A 24,284-nucleotide genomic window follows, 5' to 3' on the forward strand; every position below is an offset into this window, starting at 1 on the left:
ATCCCAAGATGGTGAAAAGAAGTGCTGCACATGTAAAAATCAAGGTTTAAGAGAGTTTAACATTCTCTTACCATGTGGACGTGTCTCTGTTGTTTTCTGTTATTCTGGACATATAGACGTACTATTTTAAGGGTAGCTATGCGTTCTCACAAATGTGTACTACCACCAAAAGATGGGGAGCATTTCATCACCCCAGAGCAGCACTCTGGTGGTGCCCTTCGTACTGATCTGTTCTAGGTCCCTATTTTGGCCTCTGCCTTTTCTGGAATGTAACATAAATAGAACACCACGTTGCCACATAGGCCCTGTTTGTAAGCTTTGGTGCCATATTTGTAAAAGTGCACAATGACACAAACTTTGCAGTGTTCTTCTGACAGTGCCCAGCAGAGGTGGTGGCACACACCAGGCCTTTAAAACTGAGATTCCATCACTGTGAGCTATAGGAGTCTGGTAGGACCCTGTTCTCCCTGTGCTCCACTTTCATTTGTAAGATGGGAGGAATGATTGGGGGAGCGATGGGACAACTGAGAAATAACTAGGAAATCGTGTAATCTATACCATGCAAAGAAACATAAATTAGCACTGAAAATATGGAGGAAGTTTGGATTTCCTTTGCTCTTTAATAAAACACAAAGCTGATAATTTCCCCCACCCCTTATATGCTGGAAGTCTAAGAATATGGAAATAACTATGAACAGCAAAACGGGCTTTGTAACTTTGTGGATCATTGAAACAAAAAGCTTCCAGTTTTCCTTACAAAAGGTATTAAAAACTTCCCATTTTGTTCCAGGGCCAGCCTGGTGGTGTAGTGGTTAAGTTCACGGTCTCCACTTTGGAGGCCTGGGGTTTACAGGTTCGGATCCTGGGTGTGGACCTTGCACCGCTCATCAAGCCATGCTGTGGTGGCATCCCACATAAAATAGAGAAAGATGGGCACAGACGTTAGCTCAGGGCCAATCTTCCTCACAACCCCCCCACAAAACCCCAAAACAAACAAAAAAAACCTTCCTATTTTGAGGAAGTCAAACATACTTTCTTTTCCACTGAAAATGAGGATATTACTCGAAATGATACTATGCGTCTGTCTATAGCTCACTTCAATTATTCCTTGGATCATTATCCTCTAAACATCCATAGCTCTTTTTGGTGTTTCATCCAGGAAATCACACTGATCTTGCACAGATATCACTCTCCTCACAGGAAACCCATGATGGGCTACAAATGTGCAGATGATCAGCACCCTTCCTCAAACGTGAAAGAACTCCACGGTTTCATGGGGTACATATCATGTCACTCAGAACATGTACCAGCAAAATCATAATGAAAATACAAAAGGCAATTTAAAGTCTTTTCAAATGTTAAATGTGAACATACACACCAGAAACAGTGAAAACGGAAACTCTCAAGTCTCAGAAAACCCATGTCCAAACTTGTGCATTACTACCACATGCAGTAAACCATTTAATCATGGCAAAAATTAAGATCAACCACGTCTATGCCTTTATCTTTAAGGGGAACTATCACCATTAATTCCAGGAATGTGGGACTGTCTGTATTGCTCCCCAGTGTTTACATCTGCGCCTGAGCAGTTCCTCCAACAGTGTTTAAGATGTATTAGACGGTGAAAATGAAAATGATCAATGACGACACCTCACTCACTGAGGCCCCAACCCTCCACAGAGAAAACACACACACACACTTCCAGCCTATTACCTTATGTCATTGTTTACTTCCCTTTAAAGCCCTATTTTCTATCTTATAAACTGAACTTGTGCCGTTTATAATCATTTCTCTCTTCCCACAAAAATATAAGCATCAGGACTGCAAGAACTTGTTTCATGCCTCTACAGAGTGTATAATGCCTTGATTATTTGTGCTAAAATTTGTATATTTTGAGGGCACAGTGCCTGGTAGAAGAGGAATGTGGAAAAATTAGCATCAAGAGCATAGTTTTAGGCTGGCCCCATGGCCAAGTTCTTGCATCTGCTTCAGCGAAACCCTGGGCTACCGGTTTGGATCCTGGGTGCGGACCTACACCACTCATCAAGCCACGCTGACGCAGCATCCCGCACAGAACTAGAATGACCTACAACTAGGATATGCAGCTATGTACCAGGGCTCTGGGGAGAGAAAAAAAAAAAAAGTATTACAAAATTTGCTAAGGAGCAAGTGACTTTATATATTTTAACTGAGGTACTTTACAGAAAACAGTGTCCCCATATACAACAGAAAATATTTCGGTGTTTAGATAAGAACTATTACATTACCAAAGATAGAATTAAGTTCACCTCTTCACAGTATACAATACATAGAGACATTCTGCTTCCTTGGATCCCAGCCTCAGCACCTAACATAAGCCTAAAATAAATTATGTAGGAAGACCTGCTGGGTACCCTCTCACTGATCCAGCCCATTATCATTTATAGTTTGTGATCATCTTTATTACAATGATTCATTACACCCCTCTCTTTGAATATGAGTGTGATCCTGGTTTTTGGCAAGAAGGCACTAACAAAACAATGATTTAAATTTTTAATTAAGAACAAATGGAAATTAGTTTCAATAAAAATTAAACCATAGAATAAAAAATAAAACTTGCCTGAGGAAAAAATACCACATGGTAATACTGATTCAAAATGTATAATGATTAACGACAAAAATCACAAAGTTGACCTAAATATCTACAATTGCAAGGGATGTTTTAATTTACCCTATTGGGAAGTGGGAAAGATAGTATTTGTTAGTATACAAGTTGTCCAGAACAATCAATAAAACATTTCTAAGTATACACCTACAGAAGCATTCGTTTGACAAAAAATCGAACATTGTTTTTTACATCACATACAATCAAACAACTAAAAATGTGCTGAGGAATCATGTTTGGCTCTGAGTAATCGGAAACACCCACAATCTGCCCGATAGGAGAAAGGTGCTAATTCTCACATGGAGGGACTGGGTCAGAGCAGTCGCTGCACAGGGCAGCGGAGAACAGACGCCCATGTGGCTCCTCTGACGGCACCACTGCAGCTGTCTGGGCGGAGCCAAGAATACACAGTCACTACAGGATTAACAGAACGAGATGTTTACTATACAAATCAGACCTTATACAAATACAGTCTAGAGAAAGGGGCATACAGTTCCAGAGAACATTCTCAACCACCACAGTCTACATTTGTTGCCTGGTGGACACATGAGGGCTTGCAGGAAAATCCAACCTGTGTCAGATCTTGCTGTGGATCTTGTGCAGCTGTCTGTAGAAACCTACAGCTCTGAGAAAACAAGTCACATAGTTGGTGGTGGTATGAGGACACCCTTGATTGGCAGGGCAAAGAATCTGGAAAATGGGCTGAAAGAAGGTGTGTGAAACTCCTGTGCATCTGTCTCTGCACTGTGGTTCAAAGACTAAGGCCTTCACTGCCTTTCAAAAGTCACACAAGTGAAGCTACCAGTGAATTCTAACAGTGAGCCAGATAAAGAACAGGCTCTAGAAAATGTGGGTCACATCACCATGTTGACACAACATTCCAGGAGAGACCTCTCCAATTCTACATTTTAATGTCTCATTACATGTTTATTTTCTTTCTTGGCAAATATAAAGGCTTATTGGTCTATCACATATGTCAATACAAAAATGAATGACAGTTTAAATGTAAACACTTAGGAAGGCAACTAGAAAAGTGACAATTCTATTTCATCTCACACACTTGAAGCACTGAGAGCAGTGACCACATCGCTCATGTTCGCTGTTGTATTTCTGGTGTCCGGGACAGTCACAGAGCAAGAGCTGAATGTTATTGGAGGGACAATAATAGCACAGTTGACTTTAGGGCTATCACATAATCACTCTAATTGTATTATGGGAAAAAGATACTCTAAATGGTGACATCAGAGTAATGTAGCAGGATTTTAATGCACTGATGGGTAAAAAAGTGTTGCTTTGGTGCAAAGATACTGTAGCTATGAATTTAAATCTAAAGTAATTAGCCTTATAAACATTTTAGGGTTGCTTCCTAAGTTTGAAGTTGATGTCAATAAAGATCTCTTTTCTTAATGTAAAGTCTATTATCCAAATCACAGTCAGAAAAATGACGAAGAGTGGAGGGAAAATGATGTAAATAGTAATTCAAGTGAGATTATGCTCTATGAAAACTTTGCACACTTAGAAATTTATGCCAACTATTTATCAATCAAGGAAAATGGAAGAAAGCTCTTCCAACAAAAAGTTTTTCCCATAAGAAAGGAAGAATATTTATAATGGGTAAGGAGTATCCAGTATCTGCAAGATGAGGCCAATAGGAAAATCCCAACAAATACCAAACTGTCATTTGATTCTGTGGCCCTTAACTTGCAGAACAATTTAAAAATTATATAAACATTAACTCTATTGGCATATTACAATTGTATTTCAGTTCACCCATGGATCCAACAGACTTCAGAACAGAAAGACAAAAATTTTATGAGCTGATTTAAGGAAAAACACTATCTACTAAGCTTATATACTATTGCTTAAAGAATACTTACAGAATTGTCTCAACTCAATGTTCATCTGCAAAAGTAACAAGTAGAATCCACAGTCCAGGGACTGAGTTTCAGAATGAGCCACTGATAAATATATTTTTAACTTTAAAAACATTTCTTTTATGTTGTGAATTCTCTGGAGTATTATATGCAAATTAATTTGCATCAGGCTTTTCCATATTACTTACATCTTATAGCATTTCTCTCCAGTGGAGTTTTCACATGATTTTGAATATATTTGTTAAGATTGAAAACTTTCCTGTATTTATCAGTTATAATTTATCTATCCAGTGTGCATTCTCATGACATGTTTATGTAAGGATGTGGGCCAATTGAAAGCTTTCCCACAATGCTTACATTCAAGAAGCTTCTCTCCAGTGTGAATTCTTTCATGGCTTCTAAATGAACTTGGTCGACTGAAGGCTTTCCCACAGTCTTTACACTTATACGGTTTCTCTCCAGTGTGCACTCTCATGTGTCCTCTAAAGGTTGTGCGATAAATGAAGGCTTTTCCACATTCCTTACATTCATAGGGTTTCTCTCCAGTGTGAGTTCTTTCATGTACTTGAACATAACTGGAACAACTGAAGGCTTTACCACATATTTTACATTCATAAGGTTTCTCTCCAGTGTGAGTCCTTTCGTGTATTCGAAATGAACTGGGACAATTGAAGGCTTTACCACATTCCTTACATTTATAAGGTCCATCTCCCGTGTGTGTCATCATGTGTCTTCGAAAGCTTGTGAGAGAAACGAATGCTTTCCCACATTCCTCACATTTATAGGGTTTCTCTCCAGTGTGAGTTCTTTCATGTATCTGCAAGCCTAGAGCAGAACTGAAGGTTTTCCCACATTGTTTACATTCATAGGGTTTCTCTGCACTGTGAGTTCTTTCATGTCTTCGAAAGGAAGTGGGACAACTGAGGGCTTTACCACATTGCTTACATATATAGGGTTTCTCTCCAGTGTGAGTTCTCACATGGACTTGAAAAGTGGTGAGCCAGTGGAACGCTTTTCCACATTCCTTACATTGATAGGGTTTCTCTCCAGTGTGAGTTCTTTCATGTGTTCGAAAGGAACTGGAACAACTGAAGGCTCTCCCACACTGTTTGCATTCATAGGGTTTTTCTCCAGTGTGAGACCTTTCATGTATTCTATATGAACTTGGACAATTGAACGCTTTCCCACATTCCTTACATTTATATGGTCCAACTCCAGTATGTGTTATCATGTGTCTCTGAAAGCTTCCAAGAGAAATGAAGGCTTTCCCACATTCCTTGCAGTCATAGGGTTTCTCTCCAGTATGAGTTCTTTCATGTTTTCGAAGAGAACTGGGACAACTGAAGGCTTTACTACACTTTTTACATTCATAAGGTTTTTCTCCAGTGTGAGTCCTTTCATGACTTCGAAAGGAACTGGGACAACTGAGGGCTTTACCGCACTGTTTACATTCATAGGGTTTCTCTCCTGTGTGAGTCCTCTCATGTGTTTGAAAGGTTTGATGATATCTAAAGGCTTTTCCACATTGTTTACACTGATAGGGTTTCTCTCCAGTGTGAGTCCGCTCATGTTTGCGAACAGACTGGCGATATCTAAAGGATTTCCCACATTCCTTACATTTATAGGTTTTCTCCACACTGTGATTTCTTTCGTGTTTTTGATAAGGCTGGAGATAACTGAAGGCTTTCCCACACTGCTTACATTTATACGGCTTCTTTCCATATTCCTGATACTTGTATGGTTTGGGCGCAGTGTGACATCTCATGTGCCTCTTAAGGGATGAGTGACTCATGAAGACTTTCCCACAAGCACTGCACTCCCATGTTTTTACTTTGGTAGACGTTTTCTTGTTTAGATTGAGATTCGAAATATGGCTTATGTTTTCTCCACATTGACTACCCTCTTTACTTTCGCAGGGTCTCCTTACCATACGACTCCTGTAAAAAAAAAAAATCAGGAGTACCTTATTAATGATTTTATATTTATTAGCACATATCAGAATTCTATTTTTAGCATTTCTAGAGAAAGTGTAGGTTTTCTGCCCTGTCTGAATTGTTTGAAAGTGAATATACTGCCTGTGCTGCAAGGTTTTATCAAAACAGTGATATTCTATACATGGAGTTTCTGATACTGTTTCCAAGTGAACTAGTTTGGAAACATTGAACATCAGTTACAATTAGGAAATATCTGAGCCAGCCCTGATGGCCTAGTGGTTAAAGTTTGGCGCTCTCACCACTTTGGTGGCCTGGGTTTGTTTCCCAGTCATGGAAGCATACCACATTGAAGAACTAGAAGGACTTACAACTATGACATAAAACTATACACTGGGGCTTGGGGAAGGGGGCAAAAAAAAGGAAAGAGGAAGACTGGCAACAGATGTTAGCTCAGGGTGAATCTTTCCCCGCCAAAAAAAAAAAAAAGCCAAAAAACCACAAAAAATGTTTTTGGTAAAAATTTTCTAAAAATGAATAAATTTCATGCTGGGCTGTTTTGTGCATGCTTGTTTTCAAATTTTCATGACATGTGAAGATCCCCTTGTGTGACACTGCTTTCCATTTTGCATGCAACTCACCTCAGTGTTCTTCCCTGGTTTTTATACTGATCTTCCAAATTACAGTCTTCCCATTTTTTCCCTAAAATGCAGACGCAGAAAAATCAGTAAATTACAGAAGAATTATATTACAGTTCCATAAGGAGCTCTGACCATGCCTGATTTATTTACCAAAGTGTTGCCTTTTCTCATTCCAAATCACAGAATAATGCTGACAGGCAAGAAACATTTGCTAAGTGAAGGGAAGTTTTCGTCCTCACCTACTGAGGCCAGGTTCTTTAAGGTTTCCCGCATCACATCTCTGTAGAGCTTCTTCTGTGAAGGATCCAGTAAAGCCCACTCCTCCAGGGTGAAGTTCACAGCCACATCCTCAAAGACCACTGAGTCCTAAAACATACCACATCCGTACACAGGAAGATGGGTGAGACTGACAGTACTGGGACTCTACAGACAATTCATAAGAAGTTCACATATCATTCTGTGATCTCAAAATACGTATTCTATGATTTGGTCACCAGAGTTCTTACTCTATATAATCATTTACTCATAAATTTAATAGCAGCATGAACATGTGGAAATTACATTTTTACTATGATCACTTCAAATCTTATTCTGTAATGGTAGGGTCCAGAGCAAGTGGGAGGAATGAGAGAATTGCTATAGAAATGAAAAAAATATTTCCATTTTAAGACCATCAATTCCTTGTGAGAAAAACTCTTCCACCTCCTTCCTTATTACCCACCATACCATGCAGCACAGCACTCTACAATGCATGAAGTGCTAATGAACAAAACACAGTGAAGAACTGGAAGCTTTCTCTTCTATTCCCATCACCAAACATGAGACGCCAGGAGGCCTGTGGAAATCCAACTTATAACTAGGACCAGCTGGCCACATTACCCTGAAGTACTCCATCAGAAGTAGTCATGCAGTTGGCTGAATGAAAATATTCTTGTGGAGAACTATTAATTTTAACTTGTCCATAAAAATATATGTCACAGATTCAGTTATTCCTTTTTATCTCTGTCCCATTTCATAAGGCCAGGAAGCTATTCAGAAGTTAGAAAGGGGGATGAGGGAGGCTGAAAGGGGTAAGGGGGCAAATCTGTATGGTGATGGATGGCAATTAGACTTTTGGTGGTGAACAAGATGTAGTCTATATAAAAGCTGAAATATGATGTATATCTAAAATTTACATAATGTCATCTCAAGAAAGAAAGAAGAAATAACTAATGATTTATAAGTAAATAAAAATTAGATTACCATAAAAAAGAGTTCAGGCATGGGAAAAAAGGCATGACAACTCAGACCTCCACAAAAGTCTCTATACCCATGGGCATCAGAGCTGCTTCTCACTGATGTTTAGCATATATGCACACATATACTGAGATGATAAAAAGCCACAGAGCTTCCAGCAAAACTGTTAACGGTGGACCCTGGGCCTTGCTGACCTTGAGGAACCAGATAAGAGTTGCAGTTTGCAAGTGAGTTCACTGAAGGCCACAATGGTTTGATGGTGAAGGTTCCCATCACATGAAACACATAAAGGGTTCAGCAGCAGTTTCCTCTAAAAGAACATAAAACTTTCCTTCTCCAATTTCAGGAGGCAGTGCTTCTCAACCAGCCACTCTAGTGGCCAACTCCCACTTCTCTCATTTCTGTGCCCTTGTGTGGTGCACAGGGACACGACAGCCCAACCTCTGGGCATAGGAATCCCTCAGCCACCTAATTCCCCTACATGCTAGACTCTGAAAAAGATAATTAACCCACTGATGTCCACATGTAGGGGATAGAGAAAAGGCTTCCACAAAGTAATTCCAATGGTGGAGTTGACTCATTTGGTTAATGAACGAAACAGGAAATCCTGACTTCTTGGCGGGCCCATAGAGTACAGTGAGCTGCTTGGCGTGGCTCTAATTACTCTTTCTACAGTGGATCTATAGCGCTTGCTAATAACAATGTCCTACTACCTACCGTGCAGAAGAGAGTGAACACAAGCAGGCCTGAGACTGCTGATCCTTAGGAATGCCTGCTCACAATGTTTGTCCTTCGTTGGTATTTGGGAAGGGGATTTATGAGGGACCCGACCAACCTAACTGATAAAGAGTGACTCAGTGTGCCTAAACTGTTTACACAAAGAAAATGGTACACATGTTTTCTTGTTTTTATTTTGAGAATCTAAACTTTGGTCATGCTTGGCAGAGGGTGCCTGTATGATCTGTGCCCCCAACCACTCCGGGCACTGAGTCTCTTACAAGCTTCCCTGGAAGACAATATTTCACGTGTGTTTTCACCACTTGTAGCTTAGAGGGACTGAGCCCATCCTATGTTAGCACACTAGGAGAGGACGTCTGGAAGCCTGCTTGTGGTTTCCTCCAGAAGAAATTTAATTAGGCACTAAACAAGACTAATGAGTAATTATTTGATCAACCTAATGGAAAAATTTTAAAATTTTTATTGGATAACATCAAAGGAGAATAAAATAAGTGAAAATATGGCACATGTTCTTAGAAAGAACTCCATGTCACCATGATGTTACCTCTCCCAAAATATATCTTCATAAAATCCTATCAATCCCCCAAATGAGCTGTTTAGGAGTCAACAAAAACTGTTCCTCCAGGGGCCACACTGAGACTGAGCAGTTAAGTTCGCGCTCTGCTTCGGCCGCCTAGGGTTTTGCTGGTTCAGCTCCTGGGCACAGACATGTCACCGCTCATCAGGCCATGCTGAGGTGGCATCCCACACAGCACGACCAGAAGGACCTACAACTAGAATACACAACTATGTACTGGGGGGGCTTTGGGGAGAAGAAGGGAAAAACAAAACAAACTACTCCTCCAAATCTAATAGGAGGAACAAATATCAAAAAATGGTCAAAGTCTTCTGAAGAACAAAGTGGCGGCTTGCCTAATATAATCAAGATCTTCAAACTATAGTATTCCAGACAGCACAGTATTAGCAGAGAGGAAAACAAACAGACCAACAGAAAGGAAAAGCGTCTTCCATGTGCCGGTAACTAATGTGGAAAGTTGGTCAAGGTCAGAGCAAATGTCATGAATACCTCAATGCAGGGCAGGGACAAACTTACCTAAGTGGAAAAATGCATCGTATTCACATCTATTCCATGGACAATAGCCAATTCATTGTAGATTTAAATGTGAAAGGTGAAACTAGGACACTTTTAGAAGTCACAGGTAAATGCTTCATTCATCCAAAAACAGGGAGAATTTTCTCATGTAAAAAAAGAGCAAGCCCTAAAGCAAGAGACTGACCAATTCACACATATTGAAACTATGTATATATTTATATATAAAGACAAATAACAAGGTGGAAGAAAAATATCTGCAATATTAAAGGGCTAGTGTGCAGACTAAGACTACACACACAGCTAACAAATGGCAGAAGAACCAAAACATATTTTACAGGAGATGAAAGACCACATATGAAAAATGTCCACCTTCTTGGTAATAAGGAAATAAGCAAAATGTCAAGCAGATTACATTTCACACTGATTAGGACAAAAATCAATTTAACAATCCCAAGTGTTGATAACCGTAGTCAACAAATGCATAAATTAGGCACGAATGGAGGAAGCGTCAAAATGATACATTCCATTACCATTTCCTGTAAATTTCAACTTGATCTCGATCTACAGCTTAACAATTTTCCTCCAACATCCAGAGAACTTATTGTGTATTTGAACTGAGAGAGTGATACAGGAATGATAGGAGCTGTATTTTTACTTATATTTTTAAATTTTATTTATTTTTAAAGATTATATTTTTCCTTTTTCTCCCAAAGCCCCCCGGTACATAGTTGTGTATTTTTTTTAAAGATTAGCCCTGAGCTAACAACTATTGCCAATCTTTTTTTTTCCCCCTGCTTTTTCTCCCCAAATCCCCCAGTACATAGTTGTATATTTTAGTTGTGGGTTCTTCTAGTTGTGGCACGGGCACGTGGGATGCTGCCTCAGCATGGCCTAATGAGTGGTGCCACGTCCATGCCCAGGATCTGAACCTACGAAAGCCTGGGCCTCCGAAACAGAGTGCAAACTTAATCACTCGGCCACCGGGTCAGGCCCAGGAGCTGTTATTTGTAACAAGAGTAAAAATTAAACTTGAAAAAGCCCAAACACCCTAACCACTGAACAGCTGAGTACGTTGCACGGTCCCTGGCCTCAGATACTAGCATGTGTGGAACACACTGTTGCAAAGAACCAACCAAAAAACCTTCCGAATGCAATTTCATTAACACTCACTTATTGAAAGGTCAAAGAAGGCAGAATTAAAAGAACACTGCTTAGTGAAAAGAATAGCTGGTAAAGGCATGACGAATAACTAAAGTCAAGACGGAGATCCCCTAGGAGGCAGGCTGGAGATGAGTCAGGAACAGGGACATCAGGAGACTCACCACTGCCCAAGGCCCACTTACAAACCATGATGATTACAAAGATATTTACACTGTTATTTTTACTAAGTCTTCCAAGAAAACATTTTGTATGTTCTTTTCCAAATATATTTGATGACAAAAATGTAAAGAATTAAGTTTAGGGAAGAACATAATTTCACTATATTTGTTTGCTCTGTGATGTGGCAATCTGACTTTTAATTCACAGATTTTGGCACCAAAATTACTAACAAATGCCTACTTGGAAAGAATTGATTACATAATCTCACCATCATAAATAAAGTAGAGAACAGAGTCACAAATCATAAATAAGAAAAATCTAAGAAACCCAGCATAAGAAATTGCAGAAGTCAATGGGTAGGCTAAAACACACAGGACGAGAAACAAAGGAAACGCAGGACAACCAGAAAACGAGTGACGGAATGACAGCATTAAGCCCTCATGCATCAATACTCACCCTCAATGTAAACGGATTGAACTCTCCAATAAAAAGACACAGAGTGGCAAAATGGATTAAAGAACAAGATCCAACAATTTGTTGCCTCCAGGAAACACACCTCAGCCCCAAGGACAAACACAGACTCAGGGTGAAGGGGTGGAGGACAATACTTCAAGCAAATAGCAAGGAAAAAAAAGGCAGGTGTTGCAATTCTTATATCAGACCAAGTTGATTTCAAAATAAGACAGGTAAAGAGAGACACAGAGGGACAATATATAATGATCAAAGGGACACTTCATCAAGAAGAAATAACGCTTATAAATATCTATGCACCCAACACAGGAGCACCAAGATTCATAAAGCAACTATTAACAGACCTAAAGGAAGATGTTAAAAACAACACAATAATAGTAGGGGACCTCAACACCCCACTCACATCAATGGACAGATCATCCAGACAGAAAATCAACAAGGAAATAGTGGAGCTAAATGAAAAACTAAAACAATTGGACTTAATAGACATATATAGATCACTTCACCCTGAAGGAGCTGAATACACATGGAACATTCTCAAGGATAGACCATATGTTGGGAAACAAGGCAAGCCTCTACAAACTTAAAAAAACTGAAATAATAACAAGCATCTTCTCTGATCATAGTGCTGTAAGGCTAGAAATTAATTACAATAAAAAAGCTGAGAAAGGCACAAAGATGTGGAGACTAAACACACTACTGAACAAGCAATGGATCACTGAAGAAATTAAATAAGAAATAAAAAAAATACCTGGAAACAAATGAAAATGATAACATGCCATACCAACTCATATGGGATACAGCAAAAGCTGTATTAAGAGGAAAATTCATCGCAATACAGGCACATCTTAACAAACAAGAAAAATCCCAAATAAGCAACCTTAAAGCACACCTAACTGAACTAGAGAAAAAAGAACAAATGAAGCCCAAAGTCAGCAGAAGGAGAGAAATAATAAAAATCAGAGCAGAAATAAATACTATTGAAACGAAAAAGACAGTAGAAAAGATCAATGAAACAAAGAGCTGGTTTTTTAAGAAGATAAATAAAATTGACAAACCACTAGCCAGACTTACAAAGAAAAAAAGGGAGAAAGCTCAAACAAAATCAGAAATGAGCGAGGAGAAATAACAACAGACTCTGCAGAAATACAACGGATTATAAGAGAATACTACAAAAAACTATATGCCAACAGAATGGATAACCTAGAGGAAATGGATAAATTCTTGGACTCCTACAATCTCCCAAAGGTCACTCAAGAAGAGGCAGACAATTTGAACAGACCAATCACAAGGAAAGAGATTGAAACAGTAATCAAAAACATCCCAAAGAATAAAACCCCAGGACCAGATGGCCTTCCTGGGGAATTCTACCAAACTTTCAGAGAGGATTTAATACCTATCCTTTTCAAGCTATTCCAAAAAATTAGGGAAGATGGAACACTTTCTAACACGTTCTATGAGGCCAACATCACGCTGATACCAAAACCTGACAAGGACACCACAAAAAAAGAGAACTACAGGCCAATATCACTGATGAACATAGAGGCAAAAGTTCTAAACAAAATTTTGGCAACCAGAATTCAGCAATTCATCAAAAGGATCATACATCATGATCAGGTGGGATTCATACCAGGGACACAGGGATGGTTCAACATCCACAAACCAATCAACATGATACACCACATCAACAAACTGAGGAATAAAAACCACATGATCATCTCAATAGATGCAGAGAAGGCATTTGACAAGATCCAACAGCCATTTATGATAAAAACTCTGAAGAAAACGGGCATAGAAGGAAATTACCTCAACATAATAAAGGCCATATATGACAAACCCCTAGCCAACATCATACTCAATGGGCAAAAACTGAACCCCATCCCCCTGAAAACAGGAATGAGACAAGGATGCCCTCTATCACCACTCTTATTTAACATAGTACTGGAGGCCCTGGCCAGAGCGATCAGGCAAGAAAAAGGAATAAAAGGAATCCAAATAGGGAGGGAAGAAGTGAAACTCTGTTTGCAGACGACATGATCTTATATATAGAAAACCCCAAAGAATCCATTGGAAAACTCTTAGAAGTAATCAACAACTACAGCAAAGTTGCAGAGTATAAAATCAATTTGCATAAATCAGTAGCTTTTCTATTCTCCAGTAATGAACCCACAGAAAAAGAACTCAAGAACACAATACCATTCACAATCGCAACAAAAAGAATAAAATACCTTGGGGTAAATTTAACTAAGGAAATGAAGGACCTATATAATGAAAACTACAAGGCCTTTCTGAGAGAATTGGATGACAACAGAAAGAGATGGAAAGACATTCCATGTACGTGGATTGGAAGAATAAACATAGTTAAAATGTCCGTTCTACCTAAAGCAATCTACAGATTCAACGCCATCCCAATCAGAATCCAAATGACATTCTTTACAGAATTAGAACAAAGAATCCTAAAATTCATATGGGGCAACAAAAGACCCCGAATTTCTAAAGCAATCCTGACAAAAAAGAACAAAACGGGAGGCATCACAATCCCTGACTTCAAAACATACTACAAAGCTACAGTAATCAAAACAGCATGGTACTGGTACAAAAACAGGTGCACAGATCAATGGAACAGAATTGAAAGCCCAGAAATAAAACCACACATCTATGGACAACTAATCTTCGACAAAGGAGCTGAGGGCATACAATGGAGAAAAGAAAATCTTTTCAAGAAATGGTGCTGGGGGCTGGCCCCGTGGCCGAGTGGTTAAGTTCGCGCGCTCCGCTGCAGGCGGCCCAGTGCTTCGTTAGTTCGAATCCTGGGCGCGGACATGGCACTGCTCATCAGACCACGCTGAGGCAGCGTCCCACATGCCACAACTAGAAGAACCCACAACGAAGAATACACAACTATGTACCGGGGGGCTTTGGGGAGAAAAAGGAAAAAAAAATAAAAAAAAAATAAAAAAAAAAAAAAAAAAAAAAAGAAATGGTGCTGGGAAAACTGGAAAGCCACATGTAAAAGAATGAAAATTGACCATTCTTTTTCACCATTCACCAAAATAAACTCAAAATGGATCAAAGACCTAAAGTTGAGACCTGAAACCATAAAGCTTCTGGAAGAAAACGTAGGCAGTACACTCTTTGACATCAGTATTAAAAGCATCTTTTCGGATACCATGCCTTCTCAGAGAAGGGAAACAATAGAAAGAATAAACAAATGGGACTTCATCAGACTAAAGAGCTTCTTCAAGGCAAATGAAAACAGGATTGAAACGAAAAAACAACCCACTAACTGGGAAAAAATATTTGCAAGTCATATATCTGACAAAGGCTTAATATCCATAATATATAAAGAACTCTCGCAACTCAACAACAAAACATCAAACAACCCAATCAAAAAATGGGCTGGAGACATGAACAGACATTTCTCCAAAGAAGATATACGGATGGCCAATAGGCACATGAAAAGATGCTCATCATCGCTGATCATCAGGGAAATGCAAATCAAAACTACACTAAGATATCACCTTACACCCGTTAGAATGACAAAAATATCTAAAACTAATAGTAACAAATGTTGGAGAGGTTGTGGAGAAAAAGGAACCCTCATACACTGCAGGTGGGAATGCAAACTGGTGCAGCCATTACGGAAAACAGTATGGAGATTCCTCAAAAAATTAAAAATAGAACTACCATACGATCCAGCCATCCCACTACTGGGTATTTATCCAAAGAGCTTGAAGTCAGCAATCCCAAAAGTCCTATGCACCCAATGTTCATTGCAGCATTATTTACAATAGCCAAGACATGGAAGCAACCTAAGTGCCCATCAACAGATGAATGGATAAAGAAGATGTGGTACATATATACAATGGAATACTACTCAGCTGTAAAACAGAAGAAAAATCATTCCATTTGCAATAACATGGATGGACCTTGAGGGAATTACGTTAAGTGAAATCAGCCAGTGAGAGAAGGATAATCTGTGTATGACTCCACTCATATGAGGAATTTAAAATTATGGACTAAGAACAGTTTAGTGGATACCAGGGGAAAGGTGGGGTGGGGGGTGGGCACAAAGGGTGAAGTGGTGCACCTACAACATGACTGACAAACATTAATGTACAACTGAAATTTCACATTGTAACCTATCATTAACTCAATAAAAAAAAATAGAAAAAAAGGAACAAATAATAAAAGAAGAATGAGATACTATTAGTCACTTATTACAATGGCTAAAATTCAAAACATTGACAGCAACAAACAATGGCAAAGATGTGGAGCAAAAGGAACCCTGATTCATCGCCGGTGGAGATGGAAAGTGGTATGCCTACTTTGAAAGATGGGCAGTTTCTTAAAAACTGAACCTATTTTTACCATACAATCCAGCAATCACGCTCCTTCGTCTTTCCCCAAATGAACTGAAATGGTGAACGCTAAAATAATCACTGGAATATCCATATAATGAAATATTATTCAGTGATAAAAAGGAAATGAGGTTATCAAGCCAAAAAGACATGGAAAAACTTTAAAATCAAATTGCTAAGTGAAGGCAGCCAATATGACACGGCTACACACTGTGTGATTCCAAGCATAGTTCTGGAAAGGACAAAACTATGAGACACTGAAAGCTCACTGGTTGCCAGGGATTTGGGGTGAGAGGGAGGGGTGAAGGAATACGGGAGCACAGGAGATTTTTAGGACAGTGCAAGTGTTCCATAGGATACAGAAATGATGGAGACATGTCATTTCACATTAGCCAAACCCCAGAGATTGTACAACACAGAGTCAACACTAATATAAACTATGAACTTTCGTGCATCAAATGTAACAAACGTACGACAGCAATATAAAATACACAGCAAACTGTGTGGAGGCAGAGCAGTTACGTGGGAAGTCTCTCTACTTTCTGATCAAGTCTTCGGCAAACCTAAAACTGCTGTAAAGAAAAGTAAAGTCTATTAGGAAAAAACAAAAGATGAAGACAGATGCATTAATATTCATCCCTGATGAGCGGAAGAGGCCATCTTTCATTCAACTGATTTGAAGCTATTTCAAGAAGCCATTGTGATGCTGTCTGAGGCCTGCACCCTGAAACTTGGAGGAGAGGAGAACTTCTTCCGTTGAAAGGCTTTTTCTAGAGCCCAGCATGGTATATTTGGAGAAGTGAAATGAGTGCCCTGCTTACTCTCCATAGTGTCTAAAGCTCCGATGTGGATAAGGGGTGCTTGTGAGGCCTTGTATTGCAGACTTGGTACATGCGGAGACAAGTGTTACCTTGATTTACATTGTGGGTAACTGTGAGGCAAGAGATTCCCAGAATTCTTTTACCACAAGGGGCAATTCTTAAGAGAATCGTCCAAGAGTCTGTCAACACATGCTGATGAAGCCAACTGCTGGTCGGTGCTAGGATGACTGCCTGATGTCTGGTCAGCTATGTGGAACTTTGGGTTCCATCTTTTATCAGGATGCCTCGATTAAGGGATAAAAGCAGCAACTCTGCCTGAGCTCCATCGTGTATGAACGAGGTGACTTGTCCTTGAAGTCCATGAATTCCCATTGCTTTTCACTCAGGGAGTCCTAAGGAGCTCCCCAGGGAGCCTGGGGTTCTAGGAAAGGGGTGACGTCCTTCAAAACCATGGCACCAGGCAAGGGACTGAGGACAGGGAAGGCCACCCCCTCCTGCAGGTAGGATATCCCAGAGGGCCGAGGTTTGACTCCATCGTGTCTCCAGGGAGTCTCAGTAGCTGAGCTGAGCTCGTGGAGGGCTATTTACAGGTCCCAAAGCACAATGGGTAGCCTAGTAAGGGGTCACATACTCAGGGCTATCTATTTTTAGGACACCACTGTAAGCAGCGATAATTACAGCTCTAATGGCACACAGTCTGTGTGTGGCCTAGGGCAGTTAACTGCATCAGAAGCCTATGGACAACTTAAGGCCATCCCAGGTAACTTCAGGAGGCAAGGGGGGAGGTCACTGAAGCCTCTACTGTGAAACAGTTTCTGATGGCACTAAGGGGAGAGTACAGACAATGTTGTGGGTGCTGAGACGGACAACAGTTATTTCTTCACTGTGTTAAGGAAGAAGCAGGCCCCAGGTTACCAAATAACTTTTAGGAATTTAAGCAAAGCACCACAGCCTCACATTATATATATGGTAATGGGCCGTCCCCTTTTTATGAGCTCTCTTCATCAATATTTTTATGCCCTGAATATCCTCAGAAGAGGATGTCGTTAATGTCATGTCACACCTGTGCTCCGGGAGCAAGGGCGATGCAGTTCAGATCCTGCCTGCAGAGGCTGTGTGCACTGGCAATGGTGGTGAGGTTCCCTGAGGGTAACCCAGTAAAGGGGCATCACGTCCCTTCAGAGGGGAAGGCCAAGTGCAGCTGAGAGGCTGTGGCACAGGACTGGACAGAACAGACTTAGCCGAATCTGTGACAGCAGAATGTTTACCAGTTGCTGACTGGGTGGAGTCAGTAATTTCCATGATGTTGGAGACTGGGTACGGGGCTTATCTGGTGTGACCACAGCCTCCAGGTTGCGGCAATCCACTGTGAGGTGTCGTTCATTCTTCCAGACTGAAGAACAGGCCAAATCTGGATGTTAAAAGCAGCAAGGAGGATAATCACTTCTTCATTAAGTAAGTGTTGTACGATGGTTTTCAACGCTTCAGGGCCTTGTTTAATTTACATTGGGCCATATTAAGTAATTTAACTGGGGAGGAAGGTCTGTGGGGTCCCATTTTATCACTATAATTTGAAAATGCCAAAGACTAAATTAAAATTTAATGTGTAATTCATTGGTTGGGACCTTCCCAGCTCACTATGGGATATTATAAGACAATGGGTGCTATGACCCTGGAGAATTTAGCAAGACCGTAGTTCTCATGGTTAAGGTGAAACATAGCTATCTGTCCTCTATATTATATTCATTAACTCCCCTAAGATTATTGGGGGTACCGTGCTTAAATTTAGTGGGCTCTCCAGGTACAACTGTAATCTGAACCCTAGTATCGATTATTTGTTTGAAGGTTTGTGAATTACTGCACTACAGCAGATGGCCACATTAATTCAGAATCTGTGTTGTAGAGGCCTAAAGCCGAGCAGCACCCTTCCATATCTTTTCCTTTTTAAAATTTTATTTATTTTTCATCTTTTCTGGAATGTAAATTCTCTTAGTATATTTTGGATGTCCAATTGGGCCAAATTTTGGACCTGTTTCAGTATTTTTTCTTTTGTTCCCTCCCTCTTATCTTTCCCTGTTTTGTTTTCTGGTCACTGGATATACTTCAGAGGGGGGAATGTCCTGTTCACCCTGGTATTCCTGAATCTTTTCCTCCAGAGAGCCTCAAATCACTGCCGTCAGGGGTGGGGACTCCCCCATGACGATTCATTGTTTTATAAAGTTTAAGGACTCTGGGCTTAAGTAGGATTTGAACTAATGCTTTTCCTGTGCCACAGGGGTGCCAAGGGTGTTGTCCCCTATAACCCCGAGTGTCAGGATCTTTGTGGCAGTAGAGGCAGGGGCAGTAGCAGAGGTACTGAAGGGGCCTGGGGAGCCCTCTGGTATTAGGAGTGTGGACTCAGCCCACCATCTATGGTTGCACCCGGCCCCCCCACTTCCTAAAGATAGAGAATATCTTTAAATAACTGCTCTTTCAGGAGCTACTACCCAATGGGCCCACCTCCTACACAGGGTCTACTTCCCCTCTCCCACCTGTGCCCTAGACACTGGGGCCAACATAGCCTCTCTGTCACAGCTTCACTCTGACACAGATAAATCCTGACAAAGATATTGACCCAGTGTCTATTTAAGAAGGGCCTCAATCCCATAGTCCTGCTCTCAAATGCCTAGCAATTCTCAAAGCTGCCAACCTGAGGTTGGTGTGTCAACAATGCAACACGGGGCAGCGCACCTCACAGCACGAGCTCCTCAGCAGGCAGCAGCCCACAGTGCATGCCACCACCAGGCAGCAGAGCAGAGGAGCAAGTCAGAGCAAGAGAAGACAGACCCACGGGTGGGGTCATGTCTGGACATGGTGCTCAGGGTGCCAACTGTTATGGTCACCTGCAGAGGGGTGGTTCCCTTGCTGAGACTGATGCTGGGTGGCACGCACACACACAGGGTAGGAAAAGGCTTAGGACTCATGTAACACAGGTCGGAGGGGAGGGCCGGGCCAGCTTCACAAGCAGCTCTGACAGGGCTGAGAAAGCAAGGAATGGAGCTTGGCTTGGGGGTTCACTGGGCCTGGGGGGGGGGCCAGGGCAAGAGCTCTGCACACAGGCAGGGGCTGGGGTGGTGGGAATCTCCTGCCTGCTCTAGAGGAGAGAGCACCCAGGCTTCTCCTCAGCTTGTCCAGGTGGGGGCACAAGGGAAGAGGGTGGGTGAGGTTTAGGCTGTGAGCAGTCACCCAAAATGTGGAGTCTCACTGCTCACTACAAGGACAAAGTGGGTAAGAAAAATATGCATTCTCAAGTGCTTCATTTATATAAAGCAATGCTGACAGGAGGCTCAGGAAACGGTCCACATTGGTTCTCTGAGGGAGGCTGAAGCTCGAGCCCTGGAGGGACTGGGAGGTTCCGGCAGGGAGTCCACTGTAGACTCTCTTATCTGACCAATTTTTGCTAACTTTCACATGCACTGTTATTTAAAATAAACTGAGGAATTTCTACAAACCATATTTTTCTATTTAATAGCTTTTATTTTTAATTTACTTCTGCTTTTAAAATTTTAATTTTAAACTTATTAAATTTTTACTTTTCTACATAGGAAACCATTCTAAGATTTAATCCTTCAAACACTAATGCTTGTAAGAGTTTAAACCACATGAAATGAAATGAAAAACTTCCAATTTCTTTCTAACTAAAATCACAAGCAGCATCGTAGTTTCTCCTTCTCTCTCACTGCGGGGGATATTTCAGGAGTAAGCAACACATTATAACGCAGGAGGAATTTGGGTCTAACCCATGAAATGTTTTAAGATTTTCAAAGATTTATGTAAGTTTTGAGTAGTTTTCCTCCTATCAATTAAAACAGGAATTCATTTATCTTACGCCTTAACAATACTATAGCATTTAAAATGTCAAAGCTCTCTGGGGACATGCACATAGAAAAACTGACCTAAAAATGTAAAATCCACCTGAGAGCTCAAAAACACGCATCTAATATCTTGAGGATCTCTTGCCTAAAAGGAACAAATATTCTGGTTGGTTCCAGAATTTCTTGCCTTAAACTTAAGTCCATTGTATCTTTCAATCAACTTACATTTTTAAAGACCAGGAACTAAAAATCTTACACACTCACACAGGAAATAATACCACAAACTGCAAAGGAAAACTAAAGTTAAAAGCTGCAATATGTCGGGGCCGGTCCCGTGGCCCAGTGGTTAAGTTCGCGTGCTCTGCGTTGGCAGCCCAGGGTTTTGCCAGTTCGAATCCTGGGCGTGGACATGGCACCACTTGAGGCGGCGTCCCACATGCCACAACTAGAAGGACCCACAACTAAAATATACAATTACATACTGGGGGGATTTGGGAGAAAAAGGAAAAATTAAAAAATCTTAAAAAAAAAAAGCTACAATATAAAAATGGATACAAGGAAAGAAATGCAAATACTAAAATCAGGTGAAATAAACAGCCTGCTTCCCCATAGTACAGAAGGAAAACCCACATTCACAAGCTTTTCATCCAGACTCCCCCCGTTGGGATACAGCCCTTAGAGTGGAGCTGTCCCTGGTGAGGGAGGGGAGGGCACCTGAGCAGCCACAGGAATGGACTCTGGGAGCCCCACACACCCTCCCCCTCTCCTGTGAGCATGGAGGCACTGCCTCCCGCAGGCTCCCATGCTCACAAGTGAGGAAACTCTCAGCCAGATTCAGTTTAAGCTTCTGACCCACAGGAACTCCAAATTCATGAACCCTTTGTTCACAGGATGGAACACGTGATCTTCACAGACTTTCTCAATGTGCACAGATTACACTCAGTGCACCTACAGTGTGGGTGCAGAACTCAGACATAACATTACAATGTCCAGGCTTAAGGAACCACAACTCAGAAAGGGCGTCACTCCCCACCCCACGAGCACCTGCACCCCCAGCTTTCCAGGGCTCTGCAGCTCCTCTCAGGACAAAGGCTCCTTCCATGGGGGTGTGAGCAGTAGGACACCTGCAGGGGGAAGCTCCCCAGGAAGGACAGCTGGGCCTTCAAGCCCTTCCCTCTGCAGGTCCAAGGGGGCCTCAGCTTAGAAATACTGACCATAGGTCTCTGCTCCTCACTGGAGTGGCTCTGGAACACCATTGATATTTTAAAAGTGACAAACCCAGTGGTAGAACAATCGTTCAAAATCATTCAAATTCAGCGCTTATGACTAAAGATGAAAGAAAATTATAAGGCATTTTTCTAGCTCAAGAACAAAATCCACAAATATCTACTCCCTTCAGAAAGTAAACTCGTCTGTTAATAATTATTTCCAGGGCAAGAAATTGTTTGGAAAAGAACCATAACCGAAGATACTTCTAGGTGGCAGGCTAAGCCCCAATATCTGAAATCGCCCAGAAGAAAAGGACAGCGCTCAGAGGTCACTACGCCTGCTCATGGGAAGAAAAAAGCAAACAAACATTCTAATAAATGGGATGTAACAATGGAATGTTTTCTTTTTCCTGAAAATCATCTCTTTGTTTTCTTTGGAAATATTTTATTATCTCTCTCAAGATCTATGGGTTAAATACACTTATTAGAAAACTGAGACTTAAAGTGAATAAAGTCACAAACTGAGGGAGGGGCCGTTCTGACAGGACAGATCACACAGAAACCTGCACCCAAGGGCTTCCCCTAAGATGCCAGTGCGCAGAAAGATCCCGGGGGAGGCACAGGATTTCACACATCGTGGTTCCAGGTGGTTATTCTCTACCCTCCTCTCACGTAAAATATCCACAGACAAGAAAAATAAATAAATCAAACCGTTAGACAGAGCCATCCAGGGCTCTGTGGATGAATGATAATCAACATAATGCGCAGTCTGAAATGCACCACGGAGAACAAACAGTTAATAACGCTGCTGTGAACCGGAGAGGAGAAGATGGCGTTCGGGAATGCGGGGAAAGATCTGGAAATTCAGGGATTTATTGTCACTCCTGGGAAGAGCTAGGGAGGTTTGCGGATTTAAGACTCTGCTCCCCAAACATTTAGAAAACTCAGGAGAAAACGGGTCCCCTCCGAGGAGAAAGGAGGCCCTGGGGACCCACAGACCGCAGCCCCTCCGCGCACGGACCCCGGGGACCCAGGCCCAACCGTCCTGCGGACGCTCCCGCGGGCCCCGCACCGTGTAGGGAGAGGCGGCGCGGTGACGGCGAGGACAGGGGTCCCGGCTGCGTGCCGCGCCTCCGCCCCCTCGGCCGCAGCCCCGGAGCTGACCGCCGGGAGCCCAAGCCGCCACCGCCGTTCCGACCGGCCCTCCGCTCTGTCCCCCGCCACCCGGCCCGCACACTCACCATTTTCCGGTTTCTGGGGTCCCCAGCCAGTCACCCTCCGACTACCACGGCCAGTGCAGGTCACAGCGACAGAGTACGCGGCAGAGCCACCTGAGGCTTCTGAAGGCAGCGACGGGCGACCAGCTACGCGACCGGAGCGCCCACGGACCAGCACGCAGTCCACACCGTCCACGCCGTTATCCGAGTGTCGCCCCCACGTACGTTTCCGGCGACTCCCCTGATTGGACAGTTCACAAGGCCCCGCCCCCTCGCGCCTGAGTGACAGCAGGCAGGGGGCAAGTCTTTGAGCCGACCTTGCCTTGGCCGCGGGCCAGAACCTGTCCTCTGCAAGGACGCTGCATTGAACCACCAGGCCCCGAGGCCACGCCCAGAACTGTGACCCTTCCTCACGCACACAGACACTTCAAAGGGACCTCACCATACGTCACAATGAGCCTGGCTCCGTTTGATCTTTGACTATCACCAGCGGGCAATCATCTTCCCGCCGCCACCCCGGTCCCTGCTCACTGGGGTCTTCAACGGGTCCCGTGGGCTCCGCGCGCCTGGCTCTCGTGGGAGGTTTGAACCCCACAGCCCCAGGGCAGGCCCCAGGCCTCCGACGCCAGCACGTGTGAATACTGAGGCAAAGAAACCACGGGAAAGTCTTGTCAATGCAATTCCATTAATACTCATTTGTGGAAAAGTCAAAGGAGGTAAAACTGAAAGAACACTGCTTAGTGAAAAATAATAGATGGTAAAGCTGTGAAGAATTTCGAAAGGTCAAGACAGTGGTCACCTGCAGGGCGGGTCAGAGGTGAGTCAGGGCCAGGCACGTCAGGGGACTCACCACTGCCCACAGGCCATTTATGAAT

General features: G+C 42.1%; 1 protein-coding gene across 6 annotated transcripts in view; it reads right to left on the reverse strand.

Moving 5' to 3' along the window:
- Positions 1–2,515: 2,515 nt before the first annotated feature.
- The window catches only part of LOC103542102 (zinc finger protein 791-like), a 257,519-nt gene continuing 235,750 nt past the window's right edge, over positions 2,516–24,284 (reverse strand). For 5 of the 6 annotated variants that reach the window (XM_070625420.1, XM_070625419.1, XM_070625423.1 and 2 more), the window contains 3 exons: positions 7,330–7,456; positions 7,091–7,151; positions 2,516–6,455 (listed from right to left, as the gene is read on the reverse strand). In XM_070625420.1, the coding sequence (XP_070481521.1) occupies positions 4,802–6,455; positions 7,091–7,151; positions 7,330–7,456 (1,842 nt within the window). In that variant the 3' untranslated portion in view covers positions 2,516–4,801. Of the gene's footprint in view, positions 6,456–7,090; positions 7,152–7,329; positions 7,457–23,433; positions 23,951–24,284 lie in introns of those variants that run through there. The other variant, XM_070625418.1, reaches the window with a different exon arrangement.

The sequence above is a fragment of the Equus przewalskii genome, chromosome 6, assembly GCF_037783145.1.
Source record: "Equus przewalskii isolate Varuska chromosome 6, EquPr2, whole genome shotgun sequence".
In the NCBI taxonomy this organism is placed as follows: domain Eukaryota; kingdom Metazoa; phylum Chordata; class Mammalia; order Perissodactyla; family Equidae; genus Equus; species Equus przewalskii.